Source organism: Pyrus communis, chromosome 4 (genome assembly GCF_041283825.1).
Source record: "Pyrus communis isolate YQ-2024b chromosome 4, ASM4128382v1, whole genome shotgun sequence".
Lineage (NCBI taxonomy): Eukaryota > Viridiplantae > Streptophyta > Magnoliopsida > Rosales > Rosaceae > Pyrus > Pyrus communis.
In genome coordinates, this window is record NC_142568.1 from 2,816,800 (window position 1) to 2,834,034 (window position 17,235).

Below are 17,235 nucleotides of genomic sequence, written 5' to 3' on the forward strand. Positions count from 1 at the left end.
TATAAGTACATTTGAATTGTGTTTTTTTTTTTTTTATTTGTTTGCTTGGTGTCAAGGACATTTACATTTTGATTTAGTATTTGAATGATATGTTTGTCTGTAACTTTGTGTAACCATTTTAGGAGTGATATTTGAATGCATGCATGTAAAAAACAAGTAGACTTTGAATACCATTTTGATTTGGTATTCAAAATTTAGTATTCGGAAACGTAAACCGGAATGAACCGAACTGAAACAAGTGTAAACCAAATCGCACAGTTTTGGCAATAAGTTTAAGCGAACCCCATCGAACCGAACCGTTGATATTTTCCAGTTCAGGTTCCAATTTGAGGGTGGAAATGCACCATGCCCACCCCTAAGCAATAATGTGGTTCGATTAATCTTTAGTGCTTAGTCCACATCAATTAATTTGTCAAAATGTTGTTTGGCTTGAACAATTTTTTTATCTGTCATTTAATTACTATAATTTTCCTCAAAAATATAGTAGTTTTTAAATTTTTTTTTTTAATAACAAACGATATTATCTACAATGAGAGGGATGTGGTACCCTAGCAATGAGCTAACAGTAATATAATTCAAAAATTCACCTCTGGTAAGAATCAAAGCTAAGACCTCTCAGTTACAAGTGAAGAGGAATATCACTAGATCGTAGTACTAAATAGCGGAATATTCTTCTTTACTTGTAGTTGATTAAGTGCGTAATTTTATAACTGACTTTCAAAGATAGTGAGTTCAATACTAATTTATTATAGTCGACTGATTGAGCACCTTGCTCAAATTTCTTCACCATAGCGCATTTGTATTAAACCCAATAATTTACGTTGCTTCACTCCACAAAATTGTAAAGAATTCTTTTATTTTTTATTTTTAAAGAAATTATGATTATTAAAGGGAAGGAGAAGGTTCGAAATTGTTCAAAATTATTACAATAATTTAAGAGATGAGAAATTCGAACCCGAGACGCATGAGTATAGACCAATACCCTTCTTCAAACACTGCATGAATGATACACAAATTTCAATGCTTATTATCAAGATCATATATATTATAAATCAATCTGTAAATATTATCTTTGAAGAAAAAAAATCAACATGAGCTATGAAATCTGTTGCTGGCTACTGGCCCATTTCGGTGATTATTGAATTTGTAGAGATACTAAAGAAGTGTGTATTGCTTCTGAGTAAAAAAAAGGCCGTGTGTATGATGTATCGAAAATAATTTCGTGGTTTGTTGCAAGTTTTGGTGATTGACTGTTGCGTCCTGGCACCTTGTAACTGGTGTTGGTGATTGTTTGTTGCAAGTTGGAGCATGAAGCTGCTATGTAATTTCTCAATTCAAATTTAATAATATGATGTCCATCAATGTTTCATCAATCCATCGTGGCATCTGGACTAATAATGCACCAACAAATACGTCGCCCAAATGCTACAGTAGTCCTTGTTAAGATGGTTGAGATCAGATTACATTGGATGCTCTGCTGACCAAAAGATGAATCGAGCAACAAAGTTTGTACATAAAACTCGTAAGGCCGGGAAGGGGGCCCTATTGGCTTACTGTGTGTTTGCCACTACCATTCACTGTGACCTGTGAGTAGTCAGCTAGCTTTAATAAAAGGTATGAACTGATGGTGATGTTTCCTTCGTCCGTCTTTCTTCGTGCGTGAACGGGTTGATTTTTTGTACGCGGAAGGTAAAGGTGCTTGGGTTGGTTTCATCTCTTTGATGATTTTCTAGGAAAGCCTGAGCACCATAAAATTTTCAATAACTTAATAAATCTCATTCATCTCAAGTATCCCCTTCTCTTTCTTTGATACATTACCAAGCGCTCGCTTCTTTCTCTTCTTTTTTACTCACAAGTTACAAGTCTACTGTTAGTTCCTTGAGAGAAACAAAAACAGATGGAGTGTATAATGACTATCTTGCAGATGTGCTGCAGATCGTTAACATTTTCTTCTCCGTCATCTGCTGCAGCTGCTGCTGGTGATCATGATGATGATGGTATTTAAGCTAATATCCCTCCTCGTCGGGAGAAGTATGATGTGTTTATCAATTTCAGAGGTGAGGACACCCGCGATGGTATTACCAGCCATCTTCATGCTGCCTTACTTCAGAAGAAAATTGAAACCTACATAGATAACAGACTTCAAAAAGGAGAAGAAATCGGACCTGCCTTCTAGAGGCAATCGAGATATCCACACTTTCGGTGATCATTTTCTCACAAAACTATGCTTCTTCTAGACGGTGTTTGGATGAGCTCGTGCATATACTCGAATGCAAGAAAGATATGGCCATATGGTTATACCCGTATTTTACGACACCAATCCATCTGATGTACGAAAGCAACACGGGAGTTATGCGGGTGCATTTCCTCAACTTGAAAAACGTTTCAAGGACAATATTGATAAGGTGCACAAGTGGAGGGATGCTTTGAAGACTGCAGCCGATCTGTCTGGGTTTGATTATTCAAACAAACGCGGGTAAGTAACTCATTCTTTAATTTGTATAAAATTATAAATTTTCTTTAAACTCGTTACAATTTGATTTGTGCTCAGATTTGGTAAAGCTAGCATTACAAACTTGGGAAGGGGTGGCACTGTAGTTTAGCTACAATGCAATTGAGGGGAGATTTTGGCTTTAACAAGACGGCAGGTCAAAAAATTTGTCATGTAATTAAAATCAGATCCTAAAGAAAGGTGGAATTTTTTTTGTAATTTAGAGAACAACATTACATCAAAGTAATATGTAATGTAAATACTAGAACTGTTATAAAAAAGCAAAGTTAGAGAAATAACCTTTGCTAGGAATAGGAGCGAGGCTGTTGCAAAATATTACACAAAATGATTGCAGCTTAGAGAGAAATAAGAGGATACTAAAAATATTCTAACTTTTCCTTCTTTATCTTGTTCTTATTATATTGTTGTTCTTGTTTGTTGAACACTCGTAATGCTCTATTTATAGAGCAACTATCTTGGAAACAAACAAAATTTACTGTATGCATGTGTTGTAAAATTGATGGTGTGTGCAGTGGAATAAATAAAACAAGACACAAAATTTACGAGGTTCCTCTACAGTCGATGTGGCTGAAGTACGTCCTTGGGGCAACAGTGATGCTTTCATTTATAATCTAGAATCATAAAAATACAAAGATGACTCTCCTTATTATCTCTCTATTCCTCCTCTCTTCTCAGTCATTTGGCTTCTCTCCTCATTCATATCACTCCTCATTCTTCACCTCTCATTCATTTTATAAGCAAAGAGAATTATAAAAAGGCAAAAGTTAGAGAAATAACCTTTGCTAGGGATAGGAGCGAGACCTTGGGAAAACAAAATATTGTCTCGGCCTGAAGATCGAGCATTGTGTTAATGGAATTTTGGTCCATCAATCAGCTTACATTGAAAAAATACTGAAGCGATTTGGCATGGACAAGGCTTATCCACTTAGCACCCCAATGGTCGTTCGTTCTTTGGACATTAAGAAAGATCCATTCCGTCCAAAGGAAGATGATGAACTGGTCCTTGGTCTAGAAGTACCATATTTGAGTGCAATAGGTGCTTTATTGTATTTAGCACAATGTACTAGACCATATATAGCTTTTTCAGTCAACTTGTTAGCAAGGTATAGCTCTGCTCCAACAATTCGTCATTGGAAGGGAATCAAAGATGTATTACGATACCTTCATGGAACAACAGACATGGGTCTCTTCTACTCAGAGAAATCCACAAATGACCAGATTCTTGTTGGATATGTAGATTCTTGTTTCCTCTCTAATCCGCACAAAGCCCGCTCACAAAATGGATATGTGTTCACTAATGGAGATACTGCAATTTCATGGCGATCAACAAAGCAAACATTAGTTGCTACATCTTCCAATCACTTAGAAATAATTGCTTTACATGAAGCAAGTCGTGAACTTTCTTGGTTAAGATCAATGATCCATCACATCCGGAATTCATGTAGTCTACCTTCAAAGATAGACAATCTAACTGTCATCCATGAAGATAATGCAGCCTGTGTTGCCCAAATGAAGGAAGGATTCATCAAGGGCGATAAAATTAAACACATATCTCCAAGATTTTTCAGTGCACATGAGCTTCAGAAGGCCAAAGTGATTGAGGTCAGACAAATCCGTTCAATGAAAATTTGGTAGACTTGTTCACACCAAATCTCTACCAAAGTGCACATTTCAGAAGTTAGTGCACATAATCGGATTACGTCGGCTTACAAATTTGATGAATGCGGAATCAAGGGGAGATACAATTCAGGGGGAGCATCCATAATACATGCATGTTATACTCTTTTTCCTTCAATTAGGATTTTTCCCACTGGGTTTTTCCTATCAAGGTTTTAATGAGGTAACACAAGCATGCTTAACACCATATCAACAATCTAGGTAAAAAATGTACTCTTTTTCCTTCGCTATGGTTTTTTCCCACTGGGTTTTTCCAAGCAAGGTTTTAACGAGGCAACTGATGTTGATATGTGGGCATCCAAGAGGGAGTGTTGTAAATAGTGGGTATGTATGCCCACATGCATACAGTAAACATTTCATATGCTTAATAGTGTAATTTGTTTGTTTCCAAGATAATTGCTCTATAAATAGAGCATTACGAGTGTTCAACAAACAAGAACAACAATATAATAACAACAACAAGATAAAGAAAGAAAAGTTAGAATATTTTCAATATCCTCTTATTTCTCTCTAAGCTGCAATCATTTTGTGTAATATTTTGCAACAGCCTCACTCCTATCCCTAGCAAAGGTTATTTCTCTAACTTTTGCCTTTTTATACATATTTTCGGTTCGGTTCGGGGTTCCCAAACCATGAATATGTAATCTCGATTCCCGTATCGAAAAGTTTGGGATCGGTTTGATATGGATCTTGAAAATTTTAGTATTATCGGTTTGAGAATTTTTTGATATAGGATTGGGATTTTTTGGTTTGGTTTGGGATTTTCAGAAAAAAAATTTCTAGCCCTAGCGCTAACGCACCTTAGCACGAATACTGAGATGTCATGTTCCATCATTGCCTGGGTCGAGGTCCAATTCGACTGGGAAGTGGCCTGAAGTCACCCTAGACCATCAAAACCCTAAAACGGGTGTTATTCTAATTGTTGTCAAATCGAACCCCGATACCCCAACAAGTGCTTGGGCTTTGTTCCTGAGTTCAAGGAGAGACTATCCGTGGCAGTGATCGAAATAACAAGCTTTAGAAACGGTTGATCCCCGTTGAATACTCACGGACCTATCGGCGAAGTTCTTCGCGAAACCGAGGCCAAATCTCGTCGAGTTTATGTGGAGATTGAAGGGAAACTGACGTGGTGATTCTTGTTGGCGGTGGGAGGCCGAGAAAAGTCGAAAATAATCATTGACATCTAGATCTCGTATCGAAATAATCATCAAATCTACTATCATCTCACCTTGACCCACGCGAGCCTTACAAGATTGAACTACTTGGTCAACAATATAAGGCCCCCAAAAAAGAGAAGAAATAGAGTACATCACATCCATTGTCTCAATAGGTTTACCCAAAGACTTAATAAAAGTACTTGATATAAAAGAATTCTCGACTCCAGGATCAAACAATGCCCTAGCAGGGAGCGAATCAAGATGAATAATACATGTGATTGTGTTAGGCTCAGCCTCGGCCTCCAAAGTGCATAATGCACAAACCCTGCCAACTCGTTGAACACCCGTTTGAGTCCCAGCTCCACTGCTATAAGCCCCAACTAGTTGAGAACGTCCTCCAAGTTGTCTACCGTTATGTTGTCCGGTCCTCTGCTGCCCAATGCTCTGCTGGCCCAAGCTCGAAGATGCTCTAGAAGTCTTACTCTACACCTAAGATGTTACTGAACCCCTACATTAGCAGCAGGTCTGCTAGGTCTGCTAGCTCTGCCAGCAGTATGTGGGCAATCTCAAAAAAAAAAAAAATTTGACCAATCTTAGGATCCTTTAAAATAACTCTATGAACGCCCTCCAAAAGAAGTCTGGGTTCGCGCTTGTATGCATTAGGAGTACCTCTTCGAAAACGGCTTTGATGACTCGCCCCAGCAGAATGCTGAGAGCCTCATTTAGAAGTAGCCTAGAAATCTCCATAATAAGGACCATGATGTCCTCCATGTGACGATCCTTGAGAACCACCAAACGAGAATCTCTAGCATTTTAAGGATCCGCCCTAAAACGCATCAGATGATTAGCCTTTTAACCGGGCCTTCTTCCTCTGCACTTCACCCACTCGTGCATCACACTCCTTATTAAGCTTTGTTGTACATGCATGATCGATCGCCTGAGCGAATGAAGGAAATTCCTAGATAGATAACATTCCTGATTCTAGGCTTGAATCCCCTAAGAAGTTTATTTGTTTTCTTCTCCCAGAGAGGTGCTTAAAGAAACGGTAAAGTCGAGTAAAACGGCCCACATAATCAGCAATTGTTTTGGTGCCTTGCTCAATAGTGGCAAACTCTACCTCCAACTCATCTCGAAATGACTCTGGAAAATATTGCTCAAAGAATGCAGTCTGAAACCGCTTCCAAGTATGTGGTGCCACCATTCGTAAGCCTCACTTGTCAACATATACACCACAAGCTATACCTACTCCTCAGGTCAGCATTGCGAGATGGTGAAAACTCTGGTGATCTAATTAATCCAGGACTCAGCCGTCCACGGATCAGTACTACCATCGAGTGAAGGCGGCTTATGAGTACAAAACTCTCCATACAAAGATATCTCTCCCTTATAGAAGTTGCACTTAAAGTGAGCCTGCATCATCTATGTCAAATCATCGATGGCTTGGAAAACACCATCGAGTCCATAATAATCGTGGCTAGCCGCCTAATAAATAACAGGAGTGCCATCGTCAGGGATGTCCTCCCCAAGCAACTGAACAACACCATGTGGAGTCATTATAGTATGTCCGGTGCATAGAAGAATTCATCGTAAGCATAAGAATTTCGAGAAATGAATCCACATGACCTAATTAAGGTTCACTACCCAACCCACCCAAGGCTTCGTCACTCTAAGGTTACGATATGGGAACCTAAACCTAAGCTTTGATACCACCAAAAGTTGTCACGCCCCGATCCTGACATACGTCCAGGATCGACACGTGACACAAGGACGTAAGGGACATCTTAACATACGTACAAGATTCAAAATGAAATACCATAACTAATACTTCAAAATAAACATGATAAAGGGATCTCCCCTACAAAATATATACAAATTTGTACTCTCAAAATACACAACCTTCACTAAGGTTAAGACAATGTCCATAGGCGCTCAAAATATAAGTCCCAAAAGAAATAATACAAGGAAGAATAAAGTGGTAACCTAACCGCTCCAAGTCTCTGATCTCTGCACTTTTACCCTCACCGGTTCCTGTAATGTACTCAAGTCTTTCACCTGTACAATCAATGCCTAGAGTCTGCACTAATGCACCTTGACACAAATATCAAGACGGCACGTACTATCGTTGCCTAGGCCAAGGTCCAATTCGGCCGAGAAGTGGTCTAAAATCACCCTAAACAGTCATAACCTAAAATGAGTGTTATTCGAATCACTATCAAATCGAACCTTGACGCCCCAACCAGTGCTTGGGCCTTGTTCTTGGGTTCAAGGAAAGTCTATCGGTGGTGGTGGTCGAAAGAACAAGCTCTAGAAATGGCCGATTGTCGTCAAATACTCATGGACCCGTCGGTAGGGTTCTTTGCGAAACTGAGGCCAAATCTCGTCGAATTTGTGTGGTGATTGAAGGGAAAGTGAAGTGGTGATGTTTGATGGTGGTGGAAGGTAGAGAAAAGCGAGAAAAATCGACTGAAATCACGTCAGAAATTGCACAAGGTTCAAGTCAGGAGCCACATCGCAAGGGGGCAAATGGGTCGCGCTGAGTTCTCTCCTCTCTTCTCTGATTGGTCACCTCACTATCACTCTCTCTCTAATTGGTCCCTCCCCCAAATTAATGGAAGCTTCTAATTATATATTAAACATATTTTTTTTTAATCGAACTTTTACCGCCCGTAACTTCTTCGTTATCACTCCGATTCGCGGACGGCTTTCGCCTATGCGCTTGTGGAATTGAGTTCTATTTGAAAACACTAATTGTGATCTCGAAAGGTCTACAAATTTGAAAAGATTAATTATTATAATTCATATTTTATAACTATGCAATTCAAATTCTAAAATTAACTTAATTAGAATAAAATAAAAATAACATAAATATGAAATACATAATTAAATAATGAAATACGTAATTAATATTAAAATCCAGAAAGCAGCATATTTGGTGAATTTGGAGTCATTTGATTGAACACCCAAAGCATTCGATCTTATACAAATGAATATTGCCGCAACCTATAACCCATTAAAAATTTAATATTGGGAAAGCAGCCAAAATAATGAAAAGGAGAAGACAACCCACTCATCCCTCACTATATCTATCTTTGCAATCCGTACTGCTCCCTCCCTCTCTCTCTTTGTTACACTCACAGAATTGCAGATCTCGTATGAACAGGTCTTACTTGCCCCTGTTCACATCTCCCTCTCTCTCTCCCTCTCCCTCTCTCTCTCTCTCTAACACTTCCCGCACCAAATCTAAACACCCGGCCCTCGATCTCACCGACTATTAACCCTCACCTCTCCCAAGTCTAAAATGATAATACTGCCCACCTACCTTTTACCTTAGGCCGTTGTACCTAAAATCTGGAGGGGTATTACGGTCATTTGCACATTGAATCAGGCCTTCCTCATTAACCACCCAGAACAAAGCTTTGAAAATGGATAACAATTCCGTAAACAAATCAAAATCCCCTATTGAAATAGCCCTTAGACCAAGGTAATTACAAAATTGCCTTTTATTTTTTTGTGGATTTGGGGAGGGGTGGCTCTATTCCTTGGCGGCATGTAATTAGTTGTAGTCCATTTAAACGTATCTGATTTTTCTTTACGATTAACGGTTTCATTAGTGGGGCAAGTTCATTTTGGTGGGTTGAATGCTATAATATGCAAGCTTAGCTAATTGTATTGTTGTTAACCTAAAAACAAATGTATTTCTATTTTAATATTGCTTTAATATCATTTTGAGCAGAGAATAAACAAGATTTTTTTTTCTTGCACAAATATATGGTATTAAAACTTTTAGTATATTTCTTTATTTACGTGACAAATTTTTCGATCTGTCATAGTGCGTGGGCATAACTACTTGTATAAGACTAACTATTGCTTTTTTCTACATAATCATAACGGAAGCAGATCTAATTAAGAATGTTGTAGATCATATTTGGACAAACTTGAATTGAGAATCACTATGTGATTTAGAGGGCTTGGTTGGAATTGAAAGCCGCATCGAGCGAATTGAATCGCGACTGGACATTCTCTCACAGGAGGCTTGCATCACTGTAGGTATTTGGGGCATGGGTGGTATTGGCAAGACCACCCTTGCTGAAACTGTATTTCACAGACTCTCGTCAAAATTCGAAGCTTCTTGTTTTCTTAAAAATGCTAGGGAGAAATCAGAACAACTAGATGGACAAGATTGCCTGGAAAAGAAACTTCTAAGCGAGATATTCAAGGAAGAAGGTCTATACATAGGATCAACTATTGTTCGAAATAGGCTTAGCCACATAAAGGTCCTCATTGTTCTTGATGATGTGAGTAGTCCAATGCAAATGGAACGTTTAGCTGGCGATCGTCTTCGATATGGCACTGGAAGTAGAATCATTATCACAAGCAAAGATAGGGGCACTCTTAGACAAACTGTTGAAGAGGATAATATCCACGAGGTTAGGGTATCAAAACCAGATGACGCTCTTCAGCTCTTCTGTTCACGTGCTTTTAAGAACTCGTAGAACAAATTATAAGGAGTTGGCAAAAAAGACCGTGGATTATGCCAAAGGTGTTCCTTTAGCTCTTACAGTTTTGGGGCCCTTGTTCTTCAATTGCAAGAGCAAAGAAGACTGGGAAGATGAATTCAACAAATTGAAACAATCTCCCATTGAAGACATCCAGAAAGTGTTGAGAATAAGTTATGATAGATTGGGAAAATATGAGAAGGAGATATTTTTGGATATAGCATGTTTTCATAAAGGGAAGAAGGTGAATGAGGTAAAACAAATGTTAGATGTTCATGGATTCTTTGCGACAATCGGAATTAGAATTCTCATTGATAGGTCTCTCTTATCAGTAGTTGATTCTGAAGAATGGGAAGGGAAAGTCATAGAGATGCACAATTCGCTACAAGAAATGAGAAGGACAATTGTTTGGGAACAATGTATTAAAGATCCTGGTAAACGAAATAGGTTGTTCACGAATGAGGATGTCTATCGTGTACTGAAGAGTTACAAGATAAGAGCCAAATGCATTCAATTTTTTTTTTTAACAAAAAATAAATAGCAAACCTTAGATGATAACACAACAAAATAAAACTCATTTATAAAAAGAAGTCAGATTCTTAAAATATTAATTTGATTGAATTTTATTGCAAAAATGCTATTCTGGATATTTATTTATACCATTATTTGTACTATCTCTCTAATAGAGATGAGATCCCATGCAATGACGGGCCCTACCTCTACGAGAAAGATGGTAAAGTGATGGTACAACTAAGTGATAAGAATAACTCTACTATTTTTTTATTGTGCTACAAAGGGCTGGTTTGGTATTGCTGTGCTTTGAAAAAAAGCTGCTTCTGCTGTGCTGTGAGAATAAGCAGCTGTGAAATAAAGCAGCAGAGTGTTTGGTAAACTTTTTTGTTAAAATGCTTTTGAAAAAAAAAAAGCAGTATTAGAGTGTTTGGTAAACTCTTATGTAAAACAAATGTGAAAAAAAGCCAGTTTTTCAAAGCTAGGTTTTGTAGCTTCTTATTTTTGGCTTTTTTTCATCCAAAACTGTGAAAAAAAGCTGAAGCTGAGTGTTTACCAAACACAAAAACAGCTCCCAGCTTTTTTTTATAGCAGCTTTTTTCAGAATCACCTCAGTACCAAACCAGGTCGAAGTCTATGCAGTTTTTGTTATTTTATTACAATTTTCTCGGATATTTTACTAGAAACTTGTACATCATTACCATCGCAAATACTCTAGATTATTCTATAACTTTGTTTAATTCTTTTTCCAAATAAGCATTACATCTTAACATGTTGAAAATATTTACATTTTAACCTTGTTCTTATTGTCAGGAAACTCCAAATGTTGAAGCCATATTGCTTAGTTCGTGGTATGAGAGTGAAAAGCAACCACTGAACTTCAAACTGATGTCAAACCTAATAATGCTTATTGGGATTACTTTTCGAATATTAGACCGCAAATCCGCTGCTTCTCTTGACCTTCCCGATTCTCTTCGTTACCTTGACTGGTTCGCATATCCACTGGAATCTTTGCCGTCAAAATTTTCGCCTGAAAATCTAGTTGAGCTTCATATGCCATATAGCCAAGTTAAGAAGCTCTGGAAAGAAGACAAGGTATATTATATGCCTATTCTAATTCTTGTATAAAATTAAGTGTAGAAATATATTAATTCTTGATATTTCTCTCTACTCTTGTTACAGAGACTTGTCAACTTACAAGTGCTCGATCTCTCTCGCTGTGAAAGATTGGTTGAAATTCCTTGGTATTTTCAAGATCTTGACAGGGTTACTCATTTTCATCTTCGAGGCTGCACCAGTCTCAAGTATCTTCCAGAGATGCCAGGAAATATTAAATACTTAGATTTATTTATGAGTGGTATAAGGGAGTTGCCCCAATCAGTTTGGTCTCACGAAAAAAATTTCTTATTTGAATATAAGTTGTTGCCGTAACCTTCAGAAACTTCCAAGCCACGGGTGTAAGCTGAAGGTCTCTGGTTCTTTTAATCTAGATGGCTGCACATCTCTTCGCGAGTTTTCTGAGCTTCCCAGGGATATAAGTAAATTATCATTGATTGGTTTCCAAAGACTTGTGAGTCTGCCAACCAACATTTGTTAGTTGAAATATCTCGAGGAACTCAATCTCTCCAGCTGCTTAACATTTGAAGACGTCCCAGTGATCTTGGAGCCAATGGAACATTTGAAGTCCTTAAATTTAAGTGGAACATCGGTTAAAGAGCTACACTCATCAATCCAGTTTCTCCCTACGCTCAAAAGAATTCAACTACAAGGTTGCAAAAGGTTTTCAAGTATCCCAAAGACCATTTGCAAGTTGAAGTATCTCGAGGTACTTGATCTCTCTTCATGCTCCGAACTTGAAAACTTCCCAGAGATCTTGGAGCCAATGGAACATTTGAAGTCCTTAAATTTAAGTGGAACATCGGTTAAAGAGCTACACTCATCAATCAAATTTCTCCCTGCTCTCAATAGACTTGAACTACATAATTGCAAAAGACTTTCAAGTATCCCGAAGAGCATTTGTAAGTTGAAGTATCTCGAGGTGCTCAATCTCTCTTTGTGCTCCAAACTTGAAAACTTCCCCGAAATCTTGGAGCCAATGGAAGATTTGAAGTTCTTAAATATAATTGGAACAACGGTTAAAGCACCACACTCATCAATCGAGTTTCCCCCTACGCTCATAATTCAACTACAAGGTTACACAGGCTTTTTCAGGTTTACCAAAAAGCATTTGTAAGTTGTAATATCTAAGTCGATAAATAGAAAATTTGGGAGAAGAAAATAATTGTTGATTTCATCAACAATTCTAGGTTAAAAAAACAAAAGTCCCGTTGTAAGACCTAGAGAGCAGAAGCAATCCTACTGGCTACTGCTATGGTATCAAAGATCTGTGTGATCAATATGTTTCAAATATCTTTTCACGATTCTGGACTAACCTCTACATGCTACAGAAAGGGTCTTTACAAACCTTAAAAAAAGCACAAAAGACAACTTATAGGTAGATACCGTAAATTTACAGCTTGAGGTAGCTCAATCACATAATGCAGCAGAGTAAGATAGCTCATCCACAACAAACCAAACGGCACTTAAGCGGAAAAGTTGAGAGATAAGAACAAAAACTTCTGACTGAAAGAGTGTTTAAGTAACCACTGATCTTATACGTCATAAAGAAAATTCGCTTTACAAGAAATAGAAGGCATCATGATGAAGAACTACCGGACACTGGGGTGACTCCTTAACAGACAGGTCCGCCAAACCATTTAATATAAGATATACAAACAAAAAAATTCGTTCAAGTAGTTGTACATGGGTTTCAATATAATCTCATTTTCTATTTTCATTCCTTTGAATGGTCAATAATGGCTTAAAGGTCCATGCACAGATGCAAAAAGCACAGCCACTCATAAAATCTACATGCAGATTATACAGAAACAAATAGACTGGTTACTGTACTTGAACAGATTATGGAATCCACCGACGATGAAGGGGTACTATTGTTGGCGCCAGAAACTAGGGATGGGCAAACAGGTCCTGGACCCCGGGGTCGGGGCGGATCCATGCGGTTCGGGGCGGGTATGGGGCTGGTCCAAAAATTATAAATACAAAACGGGGTGGGGCGGGTCCAGATAAATAACGGGGCGGGGCAGTTCTAGAAATTGAAGAAAACGGGCCCCCGGCCTGGACCGTTGATTTCCTACTGTATTAAATCTCTACCATCCATTCTATCTATCACCCTCTCTCTCTCTCTTGTTCTCAGAAGTTAGACCCAATTCACTTCACTCAACTCTCCGCTTTCTAGAGCCTACAACACAAAATGTCACATTAAATTCAACGCTTTTCAAAATTAAAACCATTAACGTAGAAGAAGTAGTTCAATGTTTTATCTATTCAATATTTCTTAAATGCAAATTAGATGTTCTCCGTGCACATTTCTTAGTTTGAGGTTTATTTTATTTTTTTTCGTTTTCTAGGGCATTAAATGTATCATATTCACACCTAAAACATAGAAGCAAAGAAAAGAAAGAAATGTTTGAGAATGTACATAAAGAGAAAAAGAGAATTTTATGTAAAAGAAATGGTTGAAAACTACAGTATGGAAGAGAAGACGAGTTAGAGAGACAAACCATGTGGCATATGCTATCTGATAGTTCAAGAGCTTCATCCCACTTGTTACCTGTAATAAGATGAAAGAATGTATCCAGCTCTGGAAAACCACCATGCCATCATGTCTGCAAACATCTCCAGTGCCTTAGTGACCTTATTTGCATGTAAAAGACTCAATCAATGAAGTGTACATATTCTTGTTCACATATGAAAACCTTCCAGCCTTTACAAAATTATCAATCAGAACTTTGTATATATGAGTAATTGGCACTGTGTCACATTCAGACCTGGTTTGGTACTGAGGTGATTCTGAAAAAAGCTGCTATCAAAAAAAGCTGGGAGCTGTTTTTGTGTTTGGTAAACACTCAGCTTCAGCTTTTTTTCACAGTTTTGGATGAAAAAAAGCCAAAAACAAGAAGCTGCAAAACCTAGCTTTGAAAAACCGGCTTTTTTTCACATCTGTTTTACATAAAGGTTTACCAAACACTCTAATACTGCTTTTTTTTTTCAAAAGCACTTTTACAAAAATGTTTACCAAACACTATGCTGCTTTATTTCACAGCTGCTTATTCTCACAGCACAGCAGAAGTAGCTTTTTTTCAAAGCACAGCAATACCAAACCAGCCCTCACTCATCTCATTTAAAAGCCCAAGAGAGGTCATGAACTCTCGATTGTAACCTTCAATAACTTTACGGTAGCCTGCCATATGCTTAGGCAAATGTGTTTGTTTCATTTCATCCAAAAGCTTATGAGCTTCATCCAGTAGTCCAGTTCAACAGCAATGATTTATCAAAACCCCATAGGTGATAAAATTTGGAGCACAACCCTTAGAGCTCTTTTGTTTAAAAAGCTCAAGACACTTTTCGATATTACCTGCTTTCCCAATGCCATCTATCATTGCAGTGTAAGTCACAACATTTGGATAACACCCTTTTTCTTCCATCGTCAGCATAAGCTTATAGGCTTCATCTGTTTTCCCAACTTTACACAGGGCATCAATCATCTCTGTGTAGATAACATCTGGTGCACACGAGTTTTCTAACAATTTGGACAAGACTTTTAAAGCGAGATCCAGTCTTTTATCCTTAAACAGTCTATCAATCAAAGAACTGTACGTATACACATTTGGACTGTACCCTTGCTCTGACATCTTAGCAAACACCTCTTGTGCTTCATCTAGCTTCCCATACTTGCAAAATCCTTCTATAAGAGCATAAAAAATAATATGGTTCAGTCACGGGCCTCCTTAACCTTGTGTGCTATGCATAAACCATCCACCAAAGCCCCATAAGTATAGACATTAGGTTCTCTAATACTCTGATCATCACTTCCAAAATACTTATCAACATCAGGGATGTCCACATTACCTCTCATTCTCTCATATATCTGGCAAGCCTTTTCAATTCTACCAGCTTTACAATGACCATCAATTAAAGCAGTATAAGTAACAACATTAGGATTGCAACCTTCAATCAACATCATCTCAAACAGTTGATCTGCATCACACCTTCTTTGCTTTAAGGTACACATGTATAAGAGCAGTATATGTCACCACGTTTGGAGCACAACCATTTTGTATCATTTCATTAAACCAGCTCCGAGATTGTTCAAAAGGCCAGCTTTACAAAAACTATCAATTAAAATAGTATAGGTATAGACGTCAGGAACAATACTATTCCTTTTCATTTCTTTAAACAACAAAAATGCTTGTTCTACCTTGGAGGCATTACACAAAAAGCCAATAGCATTAGCTTCCCGATCCATGTAGGCTTTCTCGATCCATGTACGATTAGCATCAGATTTGGATTAGATGGGACTAAGACCTAGAAATAGGGATGACAATTCTAACCGTTAAACCCGATAACCGTGAATAACCACCTGAATAGAACGGATTTGGATATGGAAGTTTGGGTATATTTTGGATATGGGGAAAAACCGTTTATATTATTCGGTTATGGTTTTGGATATGGTTATAGGGATCCCCAAACCGTATCCGTAACCGAATCCGACCCGAATAGTAAACAATATAATTCATATATAATATAATAGTATAATACATATGTGTGTGTGTGTGTGTGTGTGTGTGTGTGTAGGGTATATTTTGGATATGGGGAAAAACCGTTTATATTATTCGATTATGGTTTTGGATATGGTTATAGGGATCCCCAAACCGTATCCGTAACCGAATCCGACCCGAATAGTAAACAATATAATTCATATATAATATAATAGTATAATATATATGTGTGTGTGTGTGTGTGTGTGTGTGTGTATGTAGTTGTATATCCATTATTCTCCGAACCATTACCTTGAGAATACAAAAGTTGCATTGTGTAGGAAAGTAAAGTTTTGAAGTGCTTATGAGAGATATCAAAGACAAGCCAACATCATCAATGTTTTAATTTTTATACTCAACAAAATCCATTCATTGGATCATTTTATACATCAAATGTTTAATAATGAAATTAATACCTGCAAACTTATAATGTCTCAACTAAACGAATATATTTTTTGTATTGACGAAGATGGATATACCCATTATGATACACCCCGACCTGGAATGTCCACCTAGACTCTGAATCGAGCTATGTTGGCCGTCATCAAGAGGGTGACGAAGCTATAAAGTGTAGTGATGTGGAAAAGTGTAGTGATGTGAAAAACAAGGGTGAGTGGGCCTAAAAATAAAGTTTTGTAAAAACCTTTTTCAAAACATAATAACCCCTCACCGTAAAACAAGTATAGTTTCCAAATATAAATATTACATTTAGTAAGAAAATATTTAACGAGCCTGCAACATCTTGAGAACTCAAAATGTCAGTAAAATTCGTAAAGAAGCATATAACTTCTAGAAATCACCAAATCTTGAAGAAATAAATGTATCACATCGAGTGCTCATCGACACAAGCTGATACACGAGTTCATGCAAAGGTATTTCGACATGAACAGGATTAGGTGTAATAAGGATTTACGCTCTAGTACTACAATCACGTGAAGACTGGCACTACAAGCATCACATACGATTCCTAATTGCCTATAGCAATCTAGGACAGGACTGACACCTACAATGGATCCAAAGTGAGCGTGTGGTGCAATGTGAACATACACGTGAAAGACTAGCCCTGGCCCAGGCGAGTACTAACACTAGTGCAACACACAATGAGCAGATAACGTAAATATGATTATGCCACAGTAAATTGATAATTTGATAATTCTAATCAATACAATGATATTCATTACCGTAAATTCAATTTAAGGCATAAATAAGACTACGCATACCTGTGC

The 17,235-nt window shown here is 37.7% G+C and overlaps 1 protein-coding gene and 3 pseudogenes across 2 annotated transcripts; 3 read left to right on the forward strand and 1 right to left on the reverse strand.

Annotated features, from left to right (window-relative positions):
- Positions 1–1,643: 1,643 nt before the first annotated feature.
- Positions 1,644–11,311, forward strand: LOC137723642 (toll/interleukin-1 receptor-like protein; annotated as a pseudogene). The gene is made up of 2 exons (XR_015961419.1): positions 1,644–2,476; positions 11,166–11,311. The product of XR_015961419.1 is annotated as a toll/interleukin-1 receptor-like protein (transcript).
- On the forward strand, positions 8,071–11,147 carry LOC148697300 (disease resistance protein Roq1-like; annotated as a pseudogene).
- LOC148697301 (disease resistance protein RRS1-like) lies at positions 11,256–11,949 on the forward strand. Its single transcript, XM_088693200.1, has 3 exons — positions 11,256–11,447; positions 11,535–11,618; positions 11,791–11,949. The coding sequence occupies exons 1-3, from the start codon at positions 11,256–11,258 to the stop codon at positions 11,947–11,949; spliced, it is 435 nt and encodes a 144-aa protein (XP_088549326.1).
- Positions 11,950–12,110: 161 nt separating this feature from the next.
- LOC137723228 (uncharacterized) lies at positions 12,111–15,717 on the reverse strand (annotated as a pseudogene).
- Positions 15,718–17,235: the final 1,518 nt, after the last annotated feature.

Coding starts and splice junctions, on each gene's coding strand:
- LOC148697301 (XM_088693200.1), top strand. CDS start 11,256: ATGCTTATTGGGATTACTTTTCGAATATTAGACCGCAAATCCGCTGCT. Junction 11,448..11,534: donor AGCTCTGGAAAGAAGACAAG/GTATATTATATG, acceptor CTCTTGTTACAG/AGACTTGTCAACTTACAAGT. Junction 11,619..11,790: donor ATTTTCAAGATCTTGACAGG/GTTACTCATTTT, acceptor CGTAACCTTCAG/AAACTTCCAAGCCACGGGTG.